The following is a 27,376-nucleotide window of genomic DNA, read 5'->3' on the forward strand; positions in this document are numbered from 1 at the left end:
CTCCTGCGGCGCAGGGCAGGGGCGGAGGGTCCGCGCAGCTCCGGCGGCTTCCCCGCCCGCGTTCCCTCCCCCTGGCGGGGCGGGAGCGGGGCCGGGCCGGGGTGGGGGAGGAGGAGCCGCCGGAACCGGGGCCGGATCGCGGCGGCTCCAGCGCAGCTCCCGAAGTTTGCGGTGCCGGCGGAGGCGGCTCTCGGTCCTCGTCCCGCCGCTTCCGGGGCCCCGCCGGGCGGAGCGGAGCGAGCCGGGGAAGGGGGCGGGAGCGGCCCCCGGCACGGAACCGAGCCGAGCCGCGATGAAGAAGCCGGACGGGAAGGTGGTGCTGCTGGGGGACATGAACGTGGGCAAGACCTCCTTGCTGCACCGCTACATGGAGCGGCGCTTCCAGGAGACGGTCAGCACCGTCGGCGGCGCCTTCTACCTGAAGCAGTGGGGGCCGTACAACATCTCCATCTGGGACACCGCAGGTGAGCGGGATCCCCGGCACAGGGGGCGGCACGAGGGGGATGGGGTCCGGCCCGGGGCTCCCAGCGTTTCCCGGCGGAACGGGGCTCCCCGAAACCCGCGGGGTGTTTGCTGGCGGGCTGCTCCTGTCTCCGGGTCCGGTGAGAGCGGCGCTGCCCCCGGCACCCTCCGTGCCTTGGGATGCATAGGGCTTTCTTTTCCCCAGTTTTGGCTCGGCCCTAATGTACGAGCTGCTGATGGCAAAGATTGCGGTGGGGTGAGCTCGCTGGGGACAGCTTCGCCTTTCCGAGAGGCGGCGGGCAGATGGGGAGGTGACCCCCGCGGCGCCCCGGTGGGGGCGGCCGGCGCCGGGAAACCTGCCCTGGTGCTTATCGCCTTGTTTCGGCACTACGGTAAAGTCAGTCGCCTGAAACAGGGTTTGGTGGTAGGACAAAGTCTGAAAAGAGACACGGTTTTGACGGGCCTTAAGGGGCCTTACAGCTGCTCTTCTCTAGTACTTTTAGAATTGCTTTGCGAAATGGGGATGTACAGGGAGGATTGCGGTGCCTGGTTGCTTTCTTTTACCCGAGTAGATGGCTACTGACTACAAGTTCAGTCAGGCATTAGAAAGGTTATGGCTTCTGTTCGTCCCTTCTCGTTGTGTACTGCTGAGTTAGATATCAGCTGGTGTCAGACTCGGGCTTCCAAACGCGTGCTGCTTGCCAGCCCTTCCGACGTGGCGTTCCCCTTCACCGCAGCTGTAAGAAATTGGTGCACAGAGAGCGTGGGCTGCCGGCAGTCTCTGTCTGGGATAGCAGCAAGGGGCTGGCTGTCCCACTGTTGTGGCAGGCAGCATCTCCGGGATGCAGGAGTCGGTGTGGGTTGTGGTTTGGAGGCCTGGGGTGGAGGAGGTGGGAGGGCAAAGACTGGAGAAGTGGCTTGTGGTCTTAGTCGTATGAATGTCTTGCTCTTGACTATTAAGTCAGGAAGCTCTGCTCTGTCATGTGAAGGACCAGAGTGTCCAGCAAAATGAAGTCAATGGACACTCTTGCTTTTACGTTGTTCTTTGGAAATATAATCTTGTTTTATTTTTTGTTTGTTTCCATGTTTAGCTGGTTTTTTAAAAATTGGCTAGTGGCAGCATGAAGAATGGAGGTTATATGTCCTTGTGGAGCTGCAGCATCGTGCAATATTCCAGTTTCCTCTTGACGAAATTTGGGAGGGAAGTTCGTTTGCTGTGTCACTTCATGTCACAATCTAGTCCAAAATGGCTTTTCCTGTGTCAGGAATTGAGAAGGAGGAAGGGGAGAAATGAAACTGCTGAAAAGTTATACAGAAACACTTTTGGGAAGTGTGGGGAGGAGGTGTCTAAGAGCTTTTGCTTCTTTTATTTAGTTATCTGTTACTATCGTGAAAGCTCTCTACCAGTAGCTCTGTCTTAAATATACTTTCTATGTCCTTTGCCATCGTTTTTAAAAAAATCTACTTTAATTTTGGAATTGATGTGTTTTACTATGGGGAGTCTCTTGTGGGCAGTTGCTAGTTGTTTCTAGTAAGCCAGACCCCCGTGGGTGATTAGCAGTGGGCTTATTTCAATTAAAAAAACTATCTGTCTTGGTGAGATTGTTCCTTGGTAATTTCCATTACACCCTTCTATTTTTTTTTTTTTTAGTATGCATAATAAAAAAAGTTCCTCCAAGGCTCATCTGCTGGTTTTAGAACCCCTTTTTTCAGTCATTTACTCTTTTTGCAGTAGTTTATTCTGTGTTAATTGAGGAATCAGGTTCCAGTTGTGTGTGGAATCTGGAAAGCTCCAGAGGTGGAATCTCCATGTGCCAGGTGGAGCACCCAGGTGCTACCTGTCTCAGGACAATGCATGTGTTTAGAGCTCAACAATCGCTTTCCCAGTGGCCACAATTCCCTCTGCTGCCTGGAGCAGGGCCACTGCACAGCTCTGCAGAAGAAGTTCCTGCTGCTCAGCAGGACTTCTGGAGCAGAATTGCTGAACCTGTATCTGCAGAACAGCAATTGAAAAGTGTTGCTCTGTTGTACCAGGGGTGGCATAATGTGTCTTCCTTGTTCTTCTCTGTTGTTGGAGTTAGCACTGAGCCTGGGTGCCCCTCTCTTGTGTTTCAGAGGCGGGCAAGGGCTCTTGCACTGTCTCCCTGTTGACTGGTGGTCTTGCAGAACGATGGAAGTTGCCAAAACTGGGCTGGACTGTTGGGGCTTGTGGGCTTTCGTTTATTAACAGGTCTCATTAATCTTGGGAGAAATAGAAGCTCCCAGGGCACATATGTGCTTTCTGCTGTCCTGGTGAAGAAGTAAGGGACCTTGTTGACACTGTAACTCTGGTGTTAAGTCACAAGGGGATTCAAAAGTCGGTGTTATTTATTTATTATTTTTATTTTGTGCGGACCTTATGTTTTTGCTGGCCTCAGTGTGTGTGGAGACCTTGGTGTGCACCTCTTATCTCTCTGTGGTCTCACTGTCTTATCTCTACCAGGTGGGCTTACCAAGTAAGCTTGGCATGCGTATTAAGGAGTTTAAAATTTAGCTTTTCTTGTCTGTTTATTAACCTGATGTAGCTAAGTACTGAATTCTGTGAAGCAGTTATAGAGTTACCAAACACTGATACATTGTTTTCTTTAATTATGTATGTGTAGATATGTAGAGAAATCCAGCAACAATCAATCATCCAGGAGATTTAAAATTCTTTAGCACAGCAATGACAAAAACATGGATCAAAGTTTGCACCCATCCCACCTACCTAAATACTGAGTGGCAGCTCAGGATGTCTGTCTTAATACCTCAGTAGTACTTTAAACTATGTATGATGTAGAAATATGGAAAATTTGGCCTACAAAAATTAGGGGTTGCATGGTAGTAACTACTGTACTAGTTCAATTCATAATTAAACAAGGTAAACTGGAATGCATATTTTTTCATTTTCTCCATTCATGTTGTATTTAGTATGTGAATGCATGTTTATTTTTGTTGTCACTTATCAGCATTATTTTGGGGACTTATCTCCATAGAAGTCCCCTATATTTTACTTGCAGTTCAGATTGTATGGTTATTTGTGTTTCTGGTATGGGTTAGGCATTTGGCTGTAACAATGCAAGCTTCAATATACTGAAGCTTCATTTCTGTAATACAAAGTGATGTTTGTGCACAGTTAGACTTTAGTGATTGACGAGAATATCTGCAGTAGTGGTGATGGATCAAAAGTTAAGTGTGTATGGATACTAGTACTAGACAAGTTTTATTTCTGATTTTCTGAATTATTTAAAATGCTTATCATTTTCACTAATCACTGTTGATTTTGCATTACTTCCTGCTCTGATATTTAGAAAAATCTCGTTTTCCTAGGAAGAATTAAATTTGCTTACCAAAGTGCTTAAAATGTACATTTCTGTGCTGTTATTATTCATGAAATCACAGTGTGCACACCTGACCTGTTCTACCAAGTTAGACTTGAAGTGTAAATCAGTTATTCTAGGGAGGACTCTTCTTTTACCTGTACATTCACACTGCTACTTATCCTTGGAAAAATCAGCTGCTTAGTCTAGTCTAAATCTTTCATGTTCTTATCCACAAGCCCTGTAAATTGGGTGTGCAGAAGTTGTGAAACTTGATTGTTTTTTTAATATAAATGCTCATGGCAAATAGTTCCACATTTCCTGTTTTCCAATTTGATGATTATGAGAGAAGTTATTTGGAAGTTGCATTCAAGTCAAGGAAACAAGCCGCAGATGGGGAATACTTGGGAGAAGTATCATATGCTTGCCATGTTTCAGAGCTCTTCTTGTCCTAGCCATCTGTTTTTGACTGTTTCTCCCTTGTCAGAGGCTTGGATAGACAGTCTTGTCTCTGACCTAGCATGGCTGCTGTTGTATTTGTGGTTGGTGCATAGAATTATTTACTTCTTATATTCTGATGTGAAAAATTACATTTGTTTGTTTTCTCTTTGGATCAGTTAATTCAAAGGTGCTAAAAAAAAGAGAGCATGAACTGTACAAAAAAAAAAGAAACTGTACACATTTAGCATGTTTTAAAGAACTAGTTTGCTGGATAGAGGCCTAGTCTCGAAAGCATTTGAGTACATGCTTTGAGACCTTTGTAATAGTTTTTTTGAAGCAGTATTTTTCTGGAGCAAGGAAAGTAAGCAACATCATCAATGAGAGGAACTTTCTCACGTGAAAGGATTGGGGATTGGACACTCAGGATGTCAAAGCTATATATATATATCTGTGTGTGTATATACATGGATATATATATATGTGTGTGTGTGTGTATGTGTATATATATATATCTTCTAGGCAGTGCTGACAGCAGCTGTGGAGTAAACTAAAACTTCCTGCTGGGTGCTGATGGTGTGTAGCTCAGAGCTAGCATGTAATCTTTTATGTCTGGCAGCACAAAACCTCCTGAAGTTTTGAGGGTCTTGGTCCTATTCCACCATTAAACTTGGAATAATAATGTGTGGACTGGCTACAGCTAATGATATTGTAGGTGTCTTTTGGTTGTTCAGGCATGTTTTGTGATGCCTTGGTATTCCAAAAGGTAAAACTTTCTTTGTATGTTAGATTTCAGTCTCTTTGAGTTGACTTTTGTTCATCTGACAGATAAGTGGTCTTTTAACACCAGCAACAAGGTTTCTTAATTATTAGTGGTCATGTCCCCTGTGTTGCTGGCTTGGTATTAGAGCAACCAACCGGTAAATGAATGACCAGTATTTTAGAAAGTTCACATCAGGATCCTGTAATTCTATTTTAAGAGGCTGAGTTTTGAACTTGCCAACAGATAGTCATGCAGCATTATAATGGGGAACCATAAAGGTTAACTGGGAAAGCAAACTTCTTTTCCTTCCTCTCATTTTGAGCTATCTGTCAACACTGACTGACTTGGTTTTTTTCTTCTATGAATACTCAGATAGATATAGATATATATGTGTGTATATATATTTTTTTGTTGTTGTTGTCAGAGCTCGTATAGTTAGGGACAAAGGAGATGAACAGCCTAGAAAAGGCTGTTCTGTGCCTTGGGTCAGCTGCAGTGTATCTGCCCGATGACTGCTTAGGCCTCTTGTGACTGGTTTGCTGATGTCTGATGTTATCGGTGCTGGTGAGCACGTGTGAATTGCTCACAGCTTCTGATCTCTGACTGCTGGGGTTTCATAGGCTGCAGTGCCGGCAGCTGCCTGTGCTGAGCTTTCTCGGGCAAGGTGAGAATGTTTAGCTGGTAAGACGTGTTAGATTCCCCCTGGTAAGAAGGATTAGGTTACTCCCTTGCTTAGTTAGGCTTTGAGGTTTTTGTGGGTTTCTGGTTTTTTTTTGTTTTTTTTTTTTTTTCCCCAGAATTTATCTGTGTTGATGAATACTTCCTTGTGCACACTGAGTCAAAGAATATCTTGAGCTGAAAGGGACCCATAAAGACCAAGTCCAATTCCCGGCTACTTGCAGGTTTATTAAACCTAAACCATTAAACCACATGACCAAGAGGGACCTCCTTGAACTCTGACAGGTTTGGTGCTGTGGGGAGCCTGTTCCAGTAACTCACCACCCTCTCAGTGAAGAATGTTTTCCTGATGTCCAATCTGAACATCCCCTGGTGCAGCTACACTTCATTTCTTGGTAAAGGCAGTGACTCAGCCTAGCTTTCAAGGGAAACCTGGGATGGGGTGTGGCTTGGTCCTCAGAGTGTGAGATCAGCCCAGGAAGCTGGAACCAAGCATTCCCCTGTGTGGAATATATGATGTCCAGTATGGAGTTGGCAGTAGGTAAGCAGGAAACATGATCCCCCGTCATATTGAAACAGAACAAAGAAAGGAGGATTTAGGTGACCTGTTTTCCTCACAAGTGTAGACCGATGGTAGCTACTCTGCTTGATATTCTTCTGGTTTTGACGTTTGGAAGTAGAGGATTACAGCAGGGGAAAAGAAGCTGCAGATGAGATGATTGAGTTAGGTTAGTTGAAGCCAAAGAGGGTTCTGATGCATGTGCCTTTCTACACCAGATGAAATTCTGGCAGCAGTTGGGGTTGAGTGTTGCTGAATATGTAATGAAGTATCTTTAGTTGAGGAGGTTTCTTGTTGGAAGGACACAGGGGATATCACCTCAAAAAGTGTTGTTTTGGGCATCAGGGATCATCAGTGAGAAAAGCTGCTGTGTACCTGTGCTCAAGAGGTGAGAACTAAACAACACAGAAGTTGGAAGTTATAGGGAATAAAATGCCTTAGGTTTGTTGCTGGTGAGTCACGGCTTGGGGGCTAGTTACCAGCAAGAGTCTTAGATTTTTAAAAAAAAAAATTATTTCCTTTCTGCCCTTGGGAAAATTATTTTGCAGAATATTATGTTGACTTTAATTAGTTGTTCATAATTGATGTATGTAAAACAATGATGGCTGAGGACCAGTGCTGCATACACACATAGTGTGTCTTCCCTGAGATTACTGTGTATGGTTATAGGCTGTATATTTTCATATCTTCAAAAGGAAACCGTAAGAGTGGAGGTTCGAAGGGACAGAAATTCCTGAAGAGTTCACTGTCAGTGAGCTCTATCTAAAGCCTCTGAAGTAGATTCAGAGGAAGGAATAAAGGTTTAAGCTTTAGACCATCCCTGAAACATGGTTTTTTTGTTGTGAAACAGTGCACTGGATTACTTTTTTTTTGCAATGAACGTTTTCTGAAAAGAGCAGAATAACTTGGGAGGTGATTAAAAATATGAAGAAATAATGAACAGCCTGGGGAAAGTCCTGGAGGAAGTTGTATCTTCTGTGTCCAGCAATTTAAAATACAATGATACACAAGTAAAGTCAAGGTAACAAATTCACTGCAGCTGAAAGTGCTTTTGTATGCAAATTAAGTAAAAATATGGAAATACCTTGTCAGAGGGGATTGTGAAAAATACATATCAAAAAGAGACAGAAGACAAAAGTAACACAATTTATTCAGCTATAGCTAACTCACTTTCTTGAAAGCAGAATTTTATTTCTAATGTGTAATTTTAGTACTGACTTGCAGAGGCAAGCTAATGGGGAGGTTATGGCACCTCGTGAGTACTTTGTACAGGCCAAGATAAATGTTGTGTGTGAACCTCTGTGCTACCTTTCCAGCCCCCACATTAAATCCCTGCTTTGTGTGTGGTATTTAATAATAGTGCGCAAAGTGGCTGTGCTGTTCTAGCCGAAGTGGGAAACTACCCAATAGTTTGAGTGGGACTCTCCCTGAGTAGTATCAGTGACCTGAGATGTGTGCCTGGCTAAAGCTGTCCAGTATCATGCCAAGGCATTGTGCTCGACAAACATGAGCAACTTTGGTGTCCTCAAGAGGACTTGAGTTGGTACAGGTTCTTGAACTGATTGCATATGGCATTTTAAAAAGTCAGATTCTAGGCTGGAGCAATACTGAGAGTCTTCATAATGAAGAGTTTGTGCTTTTGGCATTGCATTCTTCTTCCCTGGTTACTGAAGGAAGAGGTGTATTTTGCAGATGTCTGTCAAAATTGACTCAGCAGCTGAAAGATTAGTTTAAGTACTGACTGTCTGCTTTGTGACAGTACTGAAAATGTATGAGGGAGGGAGGCATGAACAAGAAAAATGGTAAGTAAAACAATGTAAATGCAATGGCAAAGCTGCTGACAAAAATTGCAGGTGTATGGAAATTTGTCTTGCTGGTGGATTGGGAGCTGGTAGGAGAGACTGGAGAAAATAAGGGTGTCCAAGAACTGGATTATTGGCTTCAGTTAAACTGGTGTCCTAGAGGGTATATGTAAAGGCGTAGGTGTTCTGGGCAAGAAAACAAGTTACTGATGCCCTGTTGCATTCTTAAGTTTGACTTTAGTATTTGTGAAATGTATACCTGAGCTGTCTAAGAAACAACAGCTCTTTCAGTTTGAGCGTGAGGGGGGGAAAACCCAGGTATTGGATGGGAGATGTTTTTCCCGGTAGTTCTCTGTCTGGCTGAGTAAATAGCATTGCACAGAACAACAGAAAGCTTCATAAGCTGTAATGTAGAGATGAACGTGTGCAAGGTAACTCATGTTGACTCAGTTGTGTGTGTTGGGTTTTTTGTTTCCCTGAGATACCAGTTACATTCCATAATGAAAAACAAATAGGTATTTAAAATTAGTATGTCTAGGTGCCTGAACTTAGGCAGTCAGGGTTGTGGTGTCTTTCTATTGACTATGCAATGAACTTTTGCTCTCATTTGGAAGGAAGGGGACAATGGATACTTAAAATACAAATGTAGGGCCGGTAGTTGTTTTACAATTACTACTTTGAGCGCTCATGTATGGTGAGTACATTTCTAGTTCCACCTCTGTACATGTACACTCTGGTGACACAAATGTCAAAACCAAGGAGACTCATAACGAGCCTCACAGTGCCTTGGCTGAGCTTCTCCTGATACTCTATTGGCTAGTTTAAGTATCTTGATATTTATATCTAGATGAATTGTTTGCTTCACTGCAATTGCTGTCTCATGTTGAAGCCACTGGCCATGTGAGCTTCCAAGTGGCAGTGTTTTACTGCCTGAACTGAAGGTACACTTAGTAATCCCTCATTTGAGTCACATTGTGCTATTGCAAAATATCCAAACAAGTAACCTTTGTCTGGGTCTCCATCTGGAAAGACACTGAGTCTGTGGTGGATACATTTGGAGCCATTAAAAGTTATGGAACAGAAAGAATAATTTTGTCTTCCAAGTCTGAATGATTTCCTTTCTTTTGGGGAAACACTGGGTACAGCATCCAGGGGATTGATCAAAAGACATCAAAGCTGTGATAAATTCCTTTTCCTGTGCTTGATTAACTGTAATTTCATATTCAGTACCTGAAGATATGCCTAGGAAATGAGATTTCAGGTTGGTGATTAAACTTCACTTATACAAGTGTGCTGCAGAGAGCAGAGGTGGTCAAAGGAAATGAGTGGGTTTTTGCTCTTAATCTGAATTCTTAATGTAAGTAGTTTGCCGTCCTACATCACAGGAGATTCAGGATAGCTTCCTTTAGAGCAACCAACTCAATAAGCATTCAAGATTTCCACACCTAGGTAGGTGTGGAAAGAAACAAATCGAGAAGAGTGCTTATTCACATGGTTTTTAAAGGGAGATAGATCATCAGATGTGTTTGTGAATTTCCTAGTATACCTTTCCATCTCTTAGGAAGCAGACGAGAATTGAAGTTGGCTTTGCATGGGCCACCAAAAAGCTGTTCATGGACAATCTGTGCTGAGAGCCTAAAGACCTGTGTGAGCATCTGATGTAGATACTTCTCCCTGTTCCCTCAGCCTTTCTTTTCAATACAATGACCTATTTTCTATATTCTGTTACATGATTTAATATTCCTAACTACTGTTTTTGTACTTCAGGAGATTCTTAAAAAATACAGAGAAAGGATGCTGTCCAGCCATCCAACCACTCTTACATACTTAGTTTAAAAATAATGGTCTTCAGTACAGTTGAAATAACAGGAAAACTTTTGATTTGCATTCTGCAGCTGATGACTACCTGTGAATTTTTAGTCATATATAATATTTAAACATGTGAGATTTTGTTGTGAAAGGCCTCAAAAATTCAGCTTCTGTTCTTCATGGTGACGTCTGTGATCTGGACATATAAATCTGTTGTTGCTCTTTTCTTAATCGTTGAAAGTAGAAATAAGGATCTCGGTAATATTCTAGAGGGTTTTTTGTTTATTTTCCACCTATCATTTGCTCTCAAAAAAAAGCAAAGATTTTGGTTCATTCAGAAAAGGGAGAAATAACCTGAATCTGTAGTGGCTTATAGTTACAAAAATAAATGAAAGAAAAAGCTCTGTGTAGTTGAGTCAGCATCTTCCAAGCCTCATAAAAGGGACCATCAAATCTTGTGGTTTGCTGCAAGTGAGACTTAGGTGTTTTAAAACAAAAGAAAAAATCCCCGCTGGTATAATGAGAGTGAATGTATTTTTTAATTTTTTTTCCTTCCTGATACAGGCTGTTGCTTTTTTAAAAACTAAATCTCTAATTTTGAGAAACTAAAAATCTCTCAAACTCAGCTCCAATCCCTACCAGTATGATTGCTTCTTACTTTTATGAGACTGTAGAACTGTCTTTAAGACATGAGCTTTCCCTCCTGCAGCAGATAGCTGTATGACATTTGTATTGTTTCCCTTATCTCCCTTCCTGTTCTAGCATTGTGTGACTTTTCAACATTGTCGTGTTCAACTTCTTTTTTCACTTCACATCTCAGAACCACAGTGGAAGTGGAATAGTTGGTGTCTATCTTCTCTTTGAGTGGCAGAACACTTTGTGACCTAGAGATACTGCCGAATTATGAAAGAAAAGGATGCAGTGCAAGCAAATCAGTAAGCAGTTCCTTTTCCGTAAGTTGCTTCCCCTCTTGGCATGAGGGTTGAATGTGCAGACACTGGACAGTGGTAACATTGCTCTTTATAGCTTATTTTGTTCAGAAAATTCAGAACTGAGTTGTTTATGATTTTTAGTGGTACTTCCTTTGTACCAGGTTGGAGAACATTAGTGAGATGAGGTTGATTATGTACCATGCCTCTTGTCTGATTACAGTTCTATAATTCTCAAATTAATGCTGCTAAACTGTGGATACCATGTATGCTTTTAAGTGTGTAGGCAGAGAAGCTGGAAATAGAATTAAAAGGAAGTAGTGCTGGAAATGTAAAGACCATCTGTTTATCTTAGCGTAAGCTCTGAAAACACAAGTCACACACCCTGTGATAAAATTATCTTAATAATTTGAACAAGTTTTAAATACATCCCCACAAAACCCAGGTAGCAGCACTGTGTCTGGCACAGTCTCCCACTTCTGATATTTGCTGAAGGCAGCCCACTGGATAACCAGCACTGCCTCCTGCTTTTGACAAATAGCAACTATTTAGAAGCACCCAGTGAAGATGATTTCAGCTGAGTAGAAACTGGTGGTAGCTGGTAAGGAGTAGAAGCAGTTGTAATTTTCTTCAAGGGTAATTATTCATTGCTTATGTTCTTAGTTGAGAACCTGCCTGTAAGTCATTGAAAACATTGAAACAAATCATAATGAGTGACCCTAATTTTATGTCCCATGTTATTAGTATGAGTTTCTCTTCAAAAAAATAAAACGGTAAACTTTTTCATTCTTTTGCAAGATCCATGGCCTTTATTTCTACACATTTAGCAAAGTTTAAATATTTTTCAAATTGCTAGTGAAGGCTGGTTTGAAGTTAAACACAATGTTACAAATCAGGAGCTACCATATAGTTATCCACTGCACCTCAGTTCCATTTCACCAAAAGATGGTTTAACCTTAAATAAGAGGCACTTGCCAAGTAGCTGGAGGGGCAGACCGGCTGTGGGTACCTGCTACTGATCTGATAGCCAGAGCTTCCTGAAGCATTTTGGAGAACTGTGTTATTCGTTACGTGTGCAAAAACCATTCCTCACTTTTGAAACATGTGACACAGGAGGTCACTTCTGACAAAACAGCCTGCCAGCTCTCAAATGTGTTCCTGTGAAACCTGGACTCTGTTTTTCGGAATGTGAATGTTGTCATTTGTAGGTGCCTTTCCTGCCCTTCCTCACCTAGTAGTGATCAGTGATGAATACCAGCACTTAGCTGCTGTCTTGCACTACAGTCTTGTAAGAGCTAGGCCTCTAGAAGTATTTCCAGTTCTCTTCTTCCTGTCCTCTACTCCTAATCAACCTGCAAACGTATTAGTAGGATAAAAGATCTATGGAAATAATGCTTGAGGTGCTGTCTACGTATGAGCCTAGTAATTAATTTTATCTTCAAAAGGAAGCATGGCTAGTGTACTTGGGTCCCTCTCCACACTGTAGTGCCCCAATGCCTGTACTGAACAAAGTTGTGCTGCAGCTGTGGAAGAAGAGGATGGTCTCTGGCTGTGTGGTAGGGTTGGAACGTGCATTCCCAGAGATATGTGACCTTCCAGACTGATTTCTGAAGGCTAAAAAACTCTTGCTTCTGGTGGCCTGATGCTGTGCTAGAAACAGTCTGGAGATCCCTGAAACTGTCTATGTACTGAGGTTCTTAAAAGCCTCTGGCTGGTGTCCTGGGATGGCCCTGAAGTGGAGCACTGAGGGGCAGGGCTGGGTTCTGTTGGCCTGTCTTTGCTGCTAGTGCTTTTGAAATATTAATGGAAAGAATTATCATGAAAGTGAGTTTGATGGAATATAGGTATTGCTATAGCTAATGCTCTTGTAAATGAATCTAGAATGGTTTGGGTTGGAAAAGATCTTAAAGATCATCTAGTTCCCCTGTCATGGGCAGGGATACCACCCACTTGATCAGCTTACTCAGGGCCCCATCCAACCTCTCCTTGAACAGTTCCAGGGGTGGAATGCCCACAGCCTCTCTGGGCAGCAAGCTCTGAAGCTCTCCTGTGGGTCTGAAAGAAAGCTAACTTACTTTGTTATTGTGTGTGACTCCTGTTGGGTGGATGTGCACAAAAGAGTTTACAGCTGCTTCTTGATGATTTGGTTTCCTATACTTGGGAAGAAGGGAAATGACTGACAGCCAGGAGGCAGAAGTGCATATAATGTGTTTGGGGTTAAAGTGATAATATGGAAAAATGAATGTTTCTAAAAGAGTAGACCATTTGATTTTATGTATGGTTGGATACAAAACTTAATCCAAAGAGGGTGTGCAATGAGTAACAATAAACTTTTTGTCCTCTCTAAAATGTCAATGCCCTTAATTAAAATGTTTATTAAGTTTATGGTGTTTCCTCACTTAGAACATGGTATGGTGTATTGTACCGATTGACTTGGTATGTACGTAGTTAACCCTTCTGCAAAAAATCCTATAGGGAATTTTGATTTTAAAAAAAGAGGTTGTAAAGAGCTAAGGCTATAGCAAAGTATCTAATGAGGAAGTGGAAAAACGTAACTCAGCTTAGAACAGGAATAAAGAATGAAAAAAACCAGGAAGAATTTCTTGTCTGTGAGGTAGTGGGCAGACTCTGACTTAACAATTCTTTGCTGAGAGCTGGCACGAATACTGACGAGTGGTAGAATTTCAAAGTGCTTATTGAGATACATTTAGGAGGGCAATCTCAACTAAGCCCCAAGCAGCCTCTTGCTTACTCTGCCCCACTGGGATGGGGGAGAGAACTGGAGGAGTAAAAGTGAGAAAAATCATGGGTTAAGACAAAGACAGTTTAGTGGGTAAAGAAAAGTTGTGTGCACCAGCAAAGCAAAATAAGGAATCCATTCCTCACTTTCCATTGGTAGGCAGGTGTTCAGCCATCTCCAGGGAAGCTGGGCCCCATCATGTGTAATGTTGACTTTGGCAGACAAATGCCATCACTCTGAACATTTCCTACTTCCTGCTCCTTGCCCCCAGCTTTATCTGCTAAGCATGACACCATATAGTGTTGGATATCCTTCTGGTCAGTTGGGCCCAGCTGTCCTGGCTGTGTCCCAATTTCTAGTGCACCCCCAGCCCCTCACAGGTTGGGTGATGTCACAGAATCAAATAGGTTGGACAAGATCTCTGAGATCAAGTCCAACCTTTGAACACCACCATGTCAATTAAACCATGGCACTCAGTGCCATCCCTGTCCAGTCTTTCCTAAAACACCTCCAGGGACAGCCCATTCCAATGTCTAATCACCCTTTCTGTGAAGAAATTATTCCTGATGTCCAACCTAAACCTCCCCTGGTGCAGCTGAAGTCTATGTCCTCTTGTCCTGTTGCCGGTTACCCAGGAGAAGAGGCCGACCCCCACCTGGCTACAACCTCCTTTTCAGGTGGTTGTAGAGGGTAATAAGGTCCCTGCTGAGCCTTCTCTTCTCCAGGCTAAACAACCCCAGCTCCCTCAGCCTCTCCTCATGGGACATGCACTGTTGACCAGCACTCCCAGGTCCCTTCCTTCTGGGCTGCTTTTTAGCCACTCTATCGCCAGCCTGGAGCTCTATCTGGGGTTGTTGTTGCCACGTGCAGGACCCAGCCCTTGTTCTTGTTGAACCTTGTGCCACTGGTCTCAGCTGATTGATCCAGCATGTCCAGGTCCCTCTGCAGAACCTTCCTACCCTCCAGCAGATCAACCCAACTCAGTGTTGTCTGTGAACTTGCTGGTGGTAGATTCAATCTGCTCATCTAGATCATCAAAAAAGATATTAAACAGGACTGGGCTCAACACTGATCCCTGGGGGATGCCATTACTGACCAGATTCCAGCTGGATGCAGCACCATTCACCACCACTCCCTGGGTGCAGGTGTCCAGCCAGTTCTTAACCCAGCAAAGAGTGCACTTTTCCAAGACGTGGGCCACCAGCTTTTCCAGCAGTATGCTACGGGAGGCAGTATCAAAAGCTTTGTTGAAGTCCAGGTAGGCTACATCATCTTTCAGCACATAGGGATAGCCTGCTTGTGTGTCTTCAAGATTTCTTTCTTAAGGTACATATTGGTTAAAGTATGTGTTATGTATTAATTAAAGTTAAAATATGTATTGAAGTATATGAGACACAGGAAATTCCCTAACACTGTGCAAGTGCTGCTCAGCAATAGCTAAAATATCCCTGTGTTATCTATGCAGTTTCCCAAATCAGCAACACAAATCCCAAAACGCAGCCCCATACTGGGTATTGTGAAGAAAATTAACTATGGCCCAGCCAAACCAGCACACCAAGCTAACTTGCCAGTTCCTTGTTGAGCAGTATAAAACATCCAGTAAGTGTGGAGTGACCTCCTGGCCCTGCAGTGCCAGTCAAACTGTGCTAAAGTACACCTGGCCACGCATTCTTGCCTAAGCAGGACTAAGGACCTGCTTCTCAGTTTGAAGAGCTAGCTTTGGGAGGGAATGTGGGCTTTGAAGGTCTCCTTTGAGTGACTCTGAAGTTAAGGACCTGGCAACACCCTCTGCTTGGAAATTGTGTCGGGAAGTGGGGTCATCTGCAGTGCCTTTACCCCTGTAGAAAGGAATTGTAAATTTAAGGAAAAAGTATCAGTTTTCAGGTACTGGAAAGAAAAACCAGCTGCTTTTAGAACTCACCCTGTGGAAAATGAATTGGTTTTCTGTAGAAGGTACTTTTCTTTGAGGATATGAATTGGTGTTACAGCAGGTGTTAAAGCTGAAAAGCTTCTCCCACAGGCCAGAAGTGAGTGTCTTGCCCAGGTCAGGTTGTTGTACGGCCCTTTGCTGTAAGTGGCCTCTTTGTTACTGCTGAGCAATATTTGACCATCAAGCTCTGCTGCTCCAGTTAAGTGTTCAGTGATATTGCTTCCTGCAGAAGTCCTCCAAAGTAAATCCAAGGTTTCTTTTTTTCCCCCCCCTTATGATTTGCTTCCAATCATATTTTCCTTAAGGAAAGCTGCCAAATGACCACTTCTTTCTAAGGAGCAGTTTCAGACTTTCTTTTAGACACATAATTTCAGAAGAATTTTACATCAATGCTTTTTACTTACTCAGATTTAAATTTCTAGTTTCATTCTTGCATTCCTGCTTTCATTTCAGCACAGGCATACAGGAGCTTCATAAATTTAACTCTCAAGCACCCTGCCACATTTTCAGTAGACATGGTGTTGATGCTAGATTTCTGGTGGAGCATTTGCTCGTAGACAGGATGGTAATGTCCCATCAATCTCTCGTGCTCTCATTTCTTTTGCCAGGTATCAGTGTTTAGATAAAACGTTTCCTTTCACAGCTGTGAGATTTCAGAGAGAAATAGATAAATACTGGTGTTGTTTTTTCAGTCTGTGTTGAAGATGAACTCTTGGTACACTTGCCGGTCTGGCAGGGTTAAGGTTAGTTCTGTTCATCTTTTACAAGGCACTACCCTTCCAGACAGCTGAAAATACATAAACTGCTTGAATCTTCCGGGGTTATCTTGTTTTTTAAGAAATGAATGCAGTATATAAAGAGAACTAAATAAAATGAATGGTTTGAAGAAAGTAAATCTATCTGGCTAAATGTAAAAGTTATTCAGGATTGTAGAGACATCAGTGGGATCTTTAGCTACAAATATTTTTTTTTTTATGCCGGTCTAGCCAAAGTTTTTGTTGGCAAAAACATGCTATGTGATGTGGTTAGGAGGTTTTCTGTGTCTCTATGTAATGCTTTGTGTTGCTAGACATAATATGGTGAAGTTTAAAACTTTAGATAGAAAGCATATTCGTGTTTTTATGAAATGTGATAGCTTTGGATAGAAAGCATACTGGTGTTTCTATGGGAACTTCTATTTTGAAATTAAAATTCTTGTGAGTTTAGAAGCTCCATCTTAGTTTCATTATTAGAATGCTAAGTCCTGAATTATTCTTGCCAGCAAAAAAACTAATTTTGCATTTATGTAGCAGAACAGATTCCAGGTATTCTTTAGTTCCAGAAAAGCTGAAACTAGTTAATGGGCTAAATCTTGTAGATAATAAGAATCTTCTCTGATAATATTTCTTCTCCTTTATATAGGCATTGTGCAGCTGAAGGCATTGCTGGTTATGGAAACCCTAAATATGCCTTTAGTCCAAAGGCACTCAGTTTATAAGTCTCTCTATAAAAAGACAATTGCAGCTAGAAATACACTAAGCAAATGTATAAGGCTGCAAATGAAGAGAGACTAATGTTATGGGGTGCTGGCAACAGGTTAAGCTGGAGTTATTGGGCAGCAATATATTTTGCAAGGTCCGTTGAGTTGGTAGTAGATGGCAAACCAAGCTCTTGGTACCTCGTGGTGTCCCAGAACCTATGAGCTGTTCTGAAAAGTACAAGTGTAGGAAGAGATAAAAGTAGTCAAGAATTTAAGTAATGTTATAACTTCAGTGAGACTCTTTTTACATTCTTGGTAATTAAAACAATATGGAAAGGTGGGAGAAGGGAGCTACAGGTATGGTTTTTAGTTTAGAGAAATATGCCAGAGGCAAAGAGTCTGAGTGGAAAAAATACTCATTTCTCTGGCCTAACAAGAAGGAGGTTAAGTTATAGGGGAATACTTTTTAGGAGGAGTGTGGAGTTTTTCTGGGGTTTGGGGAATGTGATATTTTTTTAGTTTGGTGTTTGAGGGAGGGGAGTTTGTTTGTTTTTTGAACAGATTACTTTGTGAAGCTGAAGGTCTATGAAAGTTCAGAATCTGAAAGCTGAACTCCAATGCCTTATTGGTGGGATACTAACTTTCCTTTCTTTAGCTACTTTATAGAACACAAATTCCTCCTAAGTCACAAGACAAGGACAGAGTGAAATTCTATCATCTTTATTATGCAGGAGGTCAGATTTGAATGAGGATTACAGTTGGTCTCTGATCATGCTCTGTAAATGTTTTTTACCTTCATGATTTTTTTTCTTTCCTCTTCTATTCTCTCCCATGTAAACTTGATCTCCTTTCATTGAGTGTGTCTGATGGGTCTGTCATTGGGAACCAGAAATGCAAGCCTTCACTACCAGTTTTGGAATGAAGATGGACAAACTACTCTTCAGGGCTGGATTAAAAAAGTTTCTGGGTATATTTAAAGTAATTCATGACCGAATAATACAGGATTTGACAGGATGACTGAGGAGTGTTTATTATATTTGAGCTGTGGGTGAGAAGGCTTCATCTGTGGTAATAGGCTTTTTTGGATACCTCTGTGACTCAGAATGCTCTGCAGGATGTAACAGATTGATTGGCACCTCTGTAAACTGCTAGGCATCTGCTTTTAGTTTAGCTGCCTTTAGAAAATTAAGCTTTTACTTAAAAGCACGTTTCTCCACAAACTATCGCACTGTTAACTGTCAAAAAAACACAGCAAATTTTTACCCATGTTTCAGTTGTTGGTTCTTTGGAGGTGTGCTCTGAATTAAGGCCACATGGCTTTTGAGGCATTTCTTCCACACATCAGAAAAAGGTGGTGATTAGTCTTTTATTTTGGAGCTTCTACCAGGACATGCCTAGATTGATAATCTTCTTGGAGACTACGAAGCAGAACTAATCTGTAGCAAAACAATCCCATTATTTTCTGTTTTGCCGTTCTTCTTAAACAGAGGTTTGTGTGTGCCTTTTTGCTGGAGAAAAGCATATTGCAACAACCCATCTTCTTCAGATAACGCTCAGATGATCCTGTAGATCATTAACCACATGTTGCAGAGTTTGGCATGTGATGTGCAGCACACCACGCTGACATTCTTGCATAACTTCTCAGTGTGCTATTTGTCCTAACAATAAAAGGCCCATTTAAGTGAACTTCTTTGGAAGGATTGTTTTATGTGAATTGTGCCAAAGTATCACTTTTGGAATGTTAATTGAATTGATGTTCTAATAAAAATTAAAGAGTTGGTTGAAACTGCTTGACCTGCTGGTATACTTCAAGTTTGATGCGGGAAAGATGTTCTTTAAAAGGTCAGGGGTGTAAAGGGGATTTTTCTCCTGACAAATCAGGGCTTTCTTGAGTGGGTTGGCCTATAATCATTCTGGGGGTATATAGCAAAAAAGAAAAACAGGAAACACAGCCAAAATAGAATTATGAGCACTTCTTGCTGGTGAGAACCAGAAAGAGAAGCACATTAATAGTGGTTCCTGCTGTCATTTATTTTAGCTGGTTGAGATGAGCTGGGATCTTGTCACTGCATACAAATTTTAAGGGTGGGTGTCAAGATGATGGGGCCAGACTTTTCAGTAGTGCCCAGTGATAGGACAAGGGACAGAAGGCACAAATCAAAACACAGGGCGTGTAATCTAAGTATTAGGAAAAACCTCTTTACTTTGAGTGTGACAGAGCACTGGAACAGGCTGTCCAGGGAGGTTTTGGATCCTGTTTATCTGGAAATGTTCAAAAACTGCCTGGAATGATCTTGTGCAACCTGTTCCAGGCAAGCCTGCTTCAGCAGGGAGGTTGGACTAGATGATTTCCAGAGGTCCATTCCAACCCCAACCATCCTGGGATTTGTGTAACTCTCCTTTTGAAAAGGCTCTAAACAAGCAATAAGCTTGAATCTGTGAAGAAATATAGACGGCATTACTTTAGTGAAGTTATTAATCCTTTTTAAGGGAAGACTTATCTTTCAAGAAAGTAGGTGAAGTGGGTAGAATTTTAATGCAAAGTCCTTTACATATTTCATATTTGTTGGTTCTTGCTGAAACATGTCCTTCAAATCTTATTTATGGCATATTAATTAGCTTTAGTTTAGTTGTTATACTTCAAGGGGAGAGGAAAGAAGTAGGCTAAAAGACATCTGCATAAAACTTTTTTCATTAAATGTACTACTATTCTTAGGTATAAAGTATAGTGGAATTTCCATTTTTGGTAAGTAAGCATCCCATTTTTCTTTATTTCAGATGCCTTCTAGTGATTCTTTTCATTTATAAATATTCTGAATTAATTCCTTTTCCAGACAGGTTGTGGTGGTTTATTTTATTTGTGTGGCAACACAATTTGTGCTTTTGGTACCCTTAGATAAAGCAGGGGAAGAGTGAACTGCATTTCTTAATGTGCACTGGTAGGTGCTGGTGTAGAGTAGCCTTCCAGGGGGTAGTTGTCTTCTCATGGCAGAAACTTAATAGCTAACTTAGATGCCCACAAGGATGTTGGCTTTTTTATGTAAAGGAATGAAAATAAAAGATGAGCTTTATTTTTTCTCTTGAGTATTATTTTAGAGACAGAACCCCTAGTAAAAGACTTAGAAAATGCTTAGTAATGCTATTATTTTCATCCAGCTTTTCCTGAAACCTATTGTAGATTTTCCTGTTATTCCATGGAGAATATATTAATATCTGTTAAGTATTCCTACATAAGTTTCCTTCCAAAGAAAAAAGATAAGGTTCATGCTCTTTTAAAAATTGTGTTTAAGAATTAGTCCTTTCTCACAGCCCTTCACTTACTTATCTCTGTGTATTTTTCCTAGATTTTTATTTCTATCATAATTTGGATTCTCTAGTAACAGAGTTTACATGTATTTTGGATGTGTTTTATTCCAGACACTATTGGATCACTGATGGTAGACTTCTAAAAAGAAAAAAAATATCTCTAACATTTTTATTTACGTAGAAGGGTACAGCTTCATTTCTCAGGATAAAAGTCATACTGTGGAACCATAGCTCATAAATTTGGGATTATAGTGCCAAGGCATTTCCTGTTTTATCAAAACTTTCTGTGCTTCCAGTTAGATGACTTGTTGGATTTTCTTGAGTAACTTTATCCAGTTGTCCAGGCAAAAATCAGATCTATTAAATTGAATTTTTAATATTGGATAGAATTCTATTTTATAGTCTGCCAGTAGATTGTGTAAGATTTCTGAATGTGAATTCAGTGGGGACTAGATTATTGTGACATAATGTAATGCCACTTCCCAATCAGGAAAATAATGTTACATTCCTCCTGTATAACAGTGCACTGCAGTCTCGAGATCTGCCTTTTATTCAAATGTCATGGAGTTAAATGTATTGGAGAGCATCTTTTGCTTCACTGCTTACAGTTCATAAGGCTTTCTCATCTGTGGCAGTCAGCCCAGGTACATCATTGGTTCCTCTGAATCTGGGACTTGCCTCCATTGGGATATTGTGATCTTTTTTTATGGGAAGAGATTTGTAGTGCTTGGAATTAATGTCCAGAGTATATTTGCCTTCCTGAATGCCAGCCTCCAGGGGAGGAGAAGCAGCTCATGCAGTACATTTCCTTTATCTATATAAAAGCAGCAGTATAAATACCTAAATGCTATTAGGCTTGGCTCTTAGCTTTGGATCTAAGCTTGTCAATAACTGCTGTGGTAAGGACTGTGTGTGTATATTGGTAGGAAGAAGGAATCAGTACGATGATTAAAGCTGACTGAAGGACAGGGCTCAGTTTGATCATGATTTCTTGTCCTGCTTAAGTGAGAAGTGAATGATTATTCCTTGTTGGTGTGGGTTGTTTTCTGACACTGAGCTGCTGTTTTGCAGAAGGAGCTTTATAAGCCTAGAATAATTCACGTTTGTAGAGTGGGGATGTTTGCAGGGTCTTGGCAATTTCAGATTCCCTCAGAACTCAAAGTATTTGCTCATTAAGTAAAAATTGCATAGATTTAAGGGAAGAGATTATTTCTTTCACAAATTTAAGTCTTCTATTATGAGATAAAGATTTTTGACTTAACAGTTCAGAATAAATTGTGTTTAGAAGTGGAGTAAGCGTGTCTCAATAATGTATTACTTTGAGCCCACTTTCTTGACTGTTTTTGATGTTTTTTCTTTGGAGAGCTGTATTAAAGAATTCTCCTTTGTTCATTGTTCACTTAACCCATGTGGTTGTTATTTTCTTCTTCCATGTGTAGCTCTTTCTGCTTTAAATCATGAAAGTGAAGCCCTTTGGGTATTAAGATCACTACTCTCCTATGTTTATGTTATATTCTGCTTTGGCCAAGACATACATATCTAATTTTAATAACTTAAATAGAAGCTGCTAAAATAGGCCACAGTTCATGCCGTGAATGTTGATTCATATCTAAGTAATGAGTATAAACAAAATAAATGTCATCTTGTTTTTTAGCAGAGCTAGACATCTGTTGCATTCTGAAACTTCAACATATGCAAGTGTCTTCTATAATGCAGCTTTGTGAATGTATAATACTGGGTGAAGGTGGAGCTTAAATGAATTTTATAGTTGCTCAACTGTAATTGATTTTGTGTTTGGTGGTTGTTTTTTTTTTTTCTGGGGAGGAGCGGGGGGTGTTGTGGTGGAGTTTTTTGTTTGCTTGCATTTGTTGACTTAATTATTGAGTTTTTCTCTCTCTCAGAGGCTTTAATTCCATGGGGAATTTTGTCTTGAAGAAAAACCAAATGTTGGCATTTTTCTGGCAGATCAGGAAATCATGTATTCGGGCAGCTCCTGGACAAGTAGAAATTGAACTCTCCAGTGCTTTGTGACTCATGTTTCCACTTATTCCTACTTATGTCCTCCTTGTTAATCCTTTGGGATGGAGAGCTTTATTTTTATCCCCAAGTAACCAGAGGTGTAGTGCAGTTCTTAATAAAGCTCCTGACTTCAAGGGAAATATGATAAAGCCACCTACAAAAAATAAATACCAATCTTGAACAAGGTAATGAAGAACTCTGACTTCATCACTGTCAAAACTTGACAGCCTGACTCATAAGTGGGCAGGAGAATTTTCCTGAAACCTTTAGGGACCTTTACTGTTTGTTCTTTGATAGTAATTACATATCTTGGTATATGTGCAGAAATAGAAATCTCAGTTCCTAGAAAAATGGTTTCCCCTGATGCCCTTTAAAGGGTCACAACTTTACTGCCTTGTCTGCAAACAGAAGGAGATGTTGTTCCGTTTTCAAAAGGGATCTTTGTCTACTTTTGTGATCCTGAGGATGTTCCTGCTGAGGTAACTCAAGAGCATAAGTGTCACCCTTTGAACCTTCATCTACTGAAGCTGAATCCTTAAAGATAATTTCTTTTTGATACTGATTTCTGTGCTGTGTCATGGGTGTCATGCTTTCTCTTTTCTTCCCTCTTCTAGCTACCTCCCTAGGGCATGGTTCCTGTCGCTCTCTGTGTATACTCAAGTTCAGACTCTTATAAAGCAGAAAGAGAATCTGAAAGACAAAACCTAGCTGATTCCTTGTGTTTGTGTTAATTCCTCTCTACTATTTGGATTACAGTACTGCTTAAATCACAGTGATAATCCTTGGAAGATACCTAGTTTATGGACTGAGAACTTCCTGGACAATTTTGTGCTCTTGTACAATTTTAATGCAATGATAGCATGCCTGTGTAGCCCACCTTTGTGTACTTTCCCCCACTACATATTTACCTTAGGAACTGAGTTGTGCTGCCACTCAGACTGTGCTATCAGAGTAGAAACAGTACTTTTTTCAACACTTTATCGAAGACCGTTTTAGCTCTTTAATATTTGTTGTGTTTTATCCCTTGCAGCCTGAAAGTAACAGCCTGTTTTACATTCTTGTATGTGCTCAACACTGAGAGATTTAAAACTAGTTCTTTCGATAGAAATTTTCTTGAAAGAGTGCGTGTGTGTGAAGTTGTGCCACTTCAGAAGTTGTGGTAAAAGCCTTTGAAGAGGTGGTAGGTAAGGAGCATTTAAATCTGGCTTCTGCTCTCATAAACATCCACAGCAACTTCATGGACTACTTTGGATACCACTCTCAGCAGCCACGGGCAGGCAGAGAGCTCCAAGAGCGACATCGAGGTCTGCTTCTTTCTCTGTTAGGTTTATTATGAACTTTATGGTACTGAGGTCCATTTGGCTCAAAACTCTTTGATTTGTTCATGATTTTCTTTGATTTCCTTCATCATAGGACTTTGAAAATGCTTGTTGGCTGTGCTGTCTCTGAGTGGCTGAAGTCTCCAACAGGAGTTTGTATACTTGATGGAAGAGCTTCTGGAAAGCTAATGGTGCTGCAGATAGGGATACAGCTGTAGGGCTGTTGAACTGCTCTAAACAAGGCAAAATATAAAGATGAAAAGAAAAATGGAAATTAGTTTTTGGTTGCTTGGTTTCCAGAATTTTCCCTGATGTTGTGCCTTTGTGGTTGATTTGGTGGTTCTTGCAATTCCTTTGACTGCAAATTATTTGTTAGTTTTGTCACTCTTCTCTGTTACCATTATTTTTTTGAAAGGGCCAAATTGTTGGATTCAGGGCTTACCATTCAATTTAACTAGTTGTATAAAAAAATGTGTGGTTGGAGTGGGACCAGATGGGTCCAGAGGAAAAAATAATTGGCTATAAGAAGGGGATGGCTGTTCTTATGCAGTAAGTTTTTCACCCTAATACTATTTTGCCTGATGCCTTGAGGACAGATATAAGTTTAAATACTTTGTGTAGTTTTGGGTCTTTTTCCATATTTAGAGTTGTTCTAGCCCTTAAGTGTCAGAAGTGGTCTGTACAAGGAAACTGCTGCAAAAATACATCGTGCAGTTTTCTCTTGTTGATTGTGCTGTGAGGATGAGCAAGGGAGACTATCCATAATTCCTCTGACATAATTAATCCTGTATGTAAGGTAAATTGTTACTGTTTCTTTCCCCCTTTCCACAATATATTAGTTGCAGCAGTAGTCAGTTGGTAGTTACCATGTAAAAGTGTCATGGTTTGTATTATGCTGTGCAAGATTAGATTAGCATACAAATTCCATAAAACAAGTAATAGTATTGTTCTAGTACTCGGTTGCTGCAGCAAATGATTCTGGGGGCTGCGTTTTATGGCTTAGGCATCTGAAGTGGGAGAATGGGGAGATACATGTTCCATTGTGGTTTCCAGACCACAGTATAATTGGGGTTTGGGTGAAAACAAAATCTGCCATGGCACAAACTTTATTGAAAAATTTGGGACATTTAAAGACTCAATTGCAGTGCAACTGAAAGTACAACTTTAACATGATATTGGAGAAAAAAAAGCATAAAGGGATTGACCTCCTCCCTGCCCTGTATCCCAATCTCCCTTGCCCTTGCTCAACATACCTAAACAAGGGTATAGCTATTAATTTTTTTTTTAAACCTCCTTTTTCCTACATACCAGATCATTAATTAAAGAATTTCTTTTGCTGAGGGAAAGCAAATCAGAGGTTATACAAAATTGCACTGAAGCAATTTTCCATAAACTTTGCCTAATGGTTTTCTGAATGCTATTCATTGAACTTTTGACCTCTGCAATATCATATAACTGCTATTACCAATTATTCACTTTGCAGGAAAGCATTAAAATTACATGCATGTTTTTGATGTGAAATTCTCATTTTCTGTGTGACAAGAAAGTAACTGAAGAGCAACTATTTACTTTCTCAGCATTAGGCCTGAATTTATAGACATTTGTTTCTACCCTTTTTTTCCAATCACTCACCAGCCTGAGAGATCCCACAATTTTTCCTCATGCAAATGTTTCACATACTTTTAAGCATCCTCACCAGCTTCCTTTTACCTCTCTTTATAGTGAGCTCTTCACCTTTCCAAATCTGTTTCTCTGGCAGTTATCAGAGTTTCACTCAGTATTAAAAGTGCAATGAGATTTGGATTGCATGTTCTAGCTTGAGGTTTTCCAGATCTGTTTTACTGATAATGGTGAACACTTTGTGTCTCTTCTGGAAACTGTGGAGTAGAGTCCTGATGTTTGTCAAAGGACTTACTGCAGTGACTGTTCTGTTCCCAGCTGGAGGTAGAATCTGAGTTCCTTTCACAGTGTGCATGTTTGTGTGGAGGTGTGTTTTCCCAATGGGTGTTGACCTGCATTTTTCAGCATTAATTTCTTCTGCCTTTCTTATTCCACAGTCATTTACAAGGATTTTTTCCCGTCAAGCCAATGTTCCTGAGAACTGTGGGTGTGTAGCATCAGACTAAATAGTTTACAAAATCCTTCAAAACCTAAGAACAAGTGGATTACTGATTTTGATCCAGATTTCTGAACTGGATGTACCTGAAAATGTGTGCTGAATTTATAGGAGTAATAAATTCTAGCAGAACCTGAAACAGTAGAACTTTTTTGTTTGTAAATGGTGAGGTAGATGGATGGGCCATCTGTAGGTGCAAGCAGGGTAGTAGTTAATGTGACATAAATCAACTAGCATGCAATTTAATAAAAAAGAAGCCAGCTTTGTTTTGCTCTCTGCACATGTGAATGCTGCATGAGCTTCCTCGCTCATTTGTCTCTACAGATTCCCTTCTCTGTGACTGAGCCAGCAGTGAGCAGAGCTATTCTGTGGCACTGTTGCTCTCTTAAGGAAAAACAGAAGGAAAAACCTGAAAGTACTACAAATAACACATTTTTACCTTCGCTGCTGCATCCAGACTTGTGAAATTTGTTTAAAATTCCTTAAGCTCTTTTGCTTGGTTAATAATGTGTTTTCCAGCACGCTAACATTTGTTGTGTTTAAACCTTTGCCAGGACGGGAGCAATTCCATGGCCTTGGGTCTATGTACTGCAGAGGAGCGGCTGCTGTGATCCTCACGTACGACGTGAACAGCCTCCAGAGCCTGACTGAGCTGGAAGAAAAATTCTTGGCACTGACAGACAGTGCAAGTGCTGACTGCATTTTTGCTATTGTTGGAAATAAAGTTGACCTCAGTGATGACTGTACTTTACCACCGGATGAAAATAGACCTGAGAAGTCTGTTGCCAGCTGTGGCTCAAAGGTGCGAAAACAAGTCCATGCAGAGGATGCGATTGCACTCTATAAAAAGATACTGAAATACAAAATGCTAGATGAGAAGGATGTTCCAGCAGCTGAGAAAATGTGTTTTGAGACCAGTGCAAAGACAGGATACAAGGTGGACTACCTCTTTGAAACTGTGTTTGACATGGTAGTCCCAATAATTGTACGGCAGAAAGCTGAGGGGCCACCGCAAACTGTAGACATCACGGACTACAAGCCAGCCAAAAGGACAAAATCAGGTTGTTGTGCCTGAACCATCTATGTGACATAGGAAAAGGGGAGGGATTTTTCACTCCAGCAAAATGAGGAGCAAGAACTGCTTTGCAGTTCACCAGAAAGGAAAAGTCAAGGAATAAATAGACTAAAATGATGTATGCAAAAAAAAAAATAGAAACAAATAAATCTTCTGACCATTAAAGGCTTCTGGGAAGCTCTGTGTATAAAAAAATGGGAATATGAGTGAAATTATGGAGTAAGACTTGCCAGTTTCCATGGGCTCTGAAGACAAATGGTGTGTTATTACAATGGGTAGTGACAATCATTTGGACAGATTTGAAAGAGTCTGATTTTTTAGGGACTTGCCATTTCATGTTGCATGTAAATGATCTGTTTGTGTACTCTTGAAAACTTTCATATGATTATCTTCTTTTCCCTTACGATTCTAACTTTGGAAGATTGAACACATGGTACTTTTTTATTCTTAAGGCAAAAAAGAAAATTCAGGTATATTTATATTTGTAGCTAATAAATCAATTCAATCTTTTTATGTCAGACATGACAATGTATGATTTAGAAACTAAACTCTATTAAACTATTAAAATCACTGTGGATATGTACTATTCAGTTGGAGACTTTATTAATGTGAATTCTCCTTCCATAGCGGGCTT

General features: G+C 40.8%; 1 protein-coding gene across 2 annotated transcripts; it reads left to right on the plus strand.

The window, feature by feature from the left end:
- Positions 1-117: 117 nt before the first annotated feature.
- Positions 118-27,317, plus strand: RAB20 (RAB20, member RAS oncogene family). 2 transcript variants are annotated; one of them, XM_048328314.1, is made up of 2 exons: positions 118-464; positions 26,222-27,317. In XM_048328314.1, the coding sequence occupies exons 1-2, from the start codon at positions 293-295 to the stop codon at positions 26,740-26,742; spliced, it is 693 nt and encodes a 230-aa protein (XP_048184271.1). In that variant the 5' UTR covers positions 118-292; the 3' UTR covers positions 26,743-27,317. The 2 variants fall into 2 exon arrangements, with proteins under 2 accessions (XP_048184271.1, XP_048184278.1); XM_048328321.1 differs by lacking the exon at positions 118-464 and adding an exon at positions 24,608-25,495.
- The last annotated feature ends 59 nt before the right edge of the window (positions 27,318-27,376 follow it).

The sequence above is a fragment of the Corvus hawaiiensis genome, chromosome 2 (genome assembly GCF_020740725.1).
Source record: "Corvus hawaiiensis isolate bCorHaw1 chromosome 2, bCorHaw1.pri.cur, whole genome shotgun sequence".
In the NCBI taxonomy this organism is placed as follows: domain Eukaryota; kingdom Metazoa; phylum Chordata; class Aves; order Passeriformes; family Corvidae; genus Corvus; species Corvus hawaiiensis.

Excerpts from the sequence above, each read along its gene's own strand:
- RAB20 (XM_048328314.1), top strand. The coding sequence starts at position 293 with ATGAAGAAGCCGGACGGGAAGGTGGTGCTGCTGGGGGACATGAACGTG. Across the intron at positions 465-26,221 it reads CTCCATCTGGGACACCGCAG|GACGGGAGCAATTCCATGGC; the intron begins GTGAGCGGGATC and ends AACCTTTGCCAG.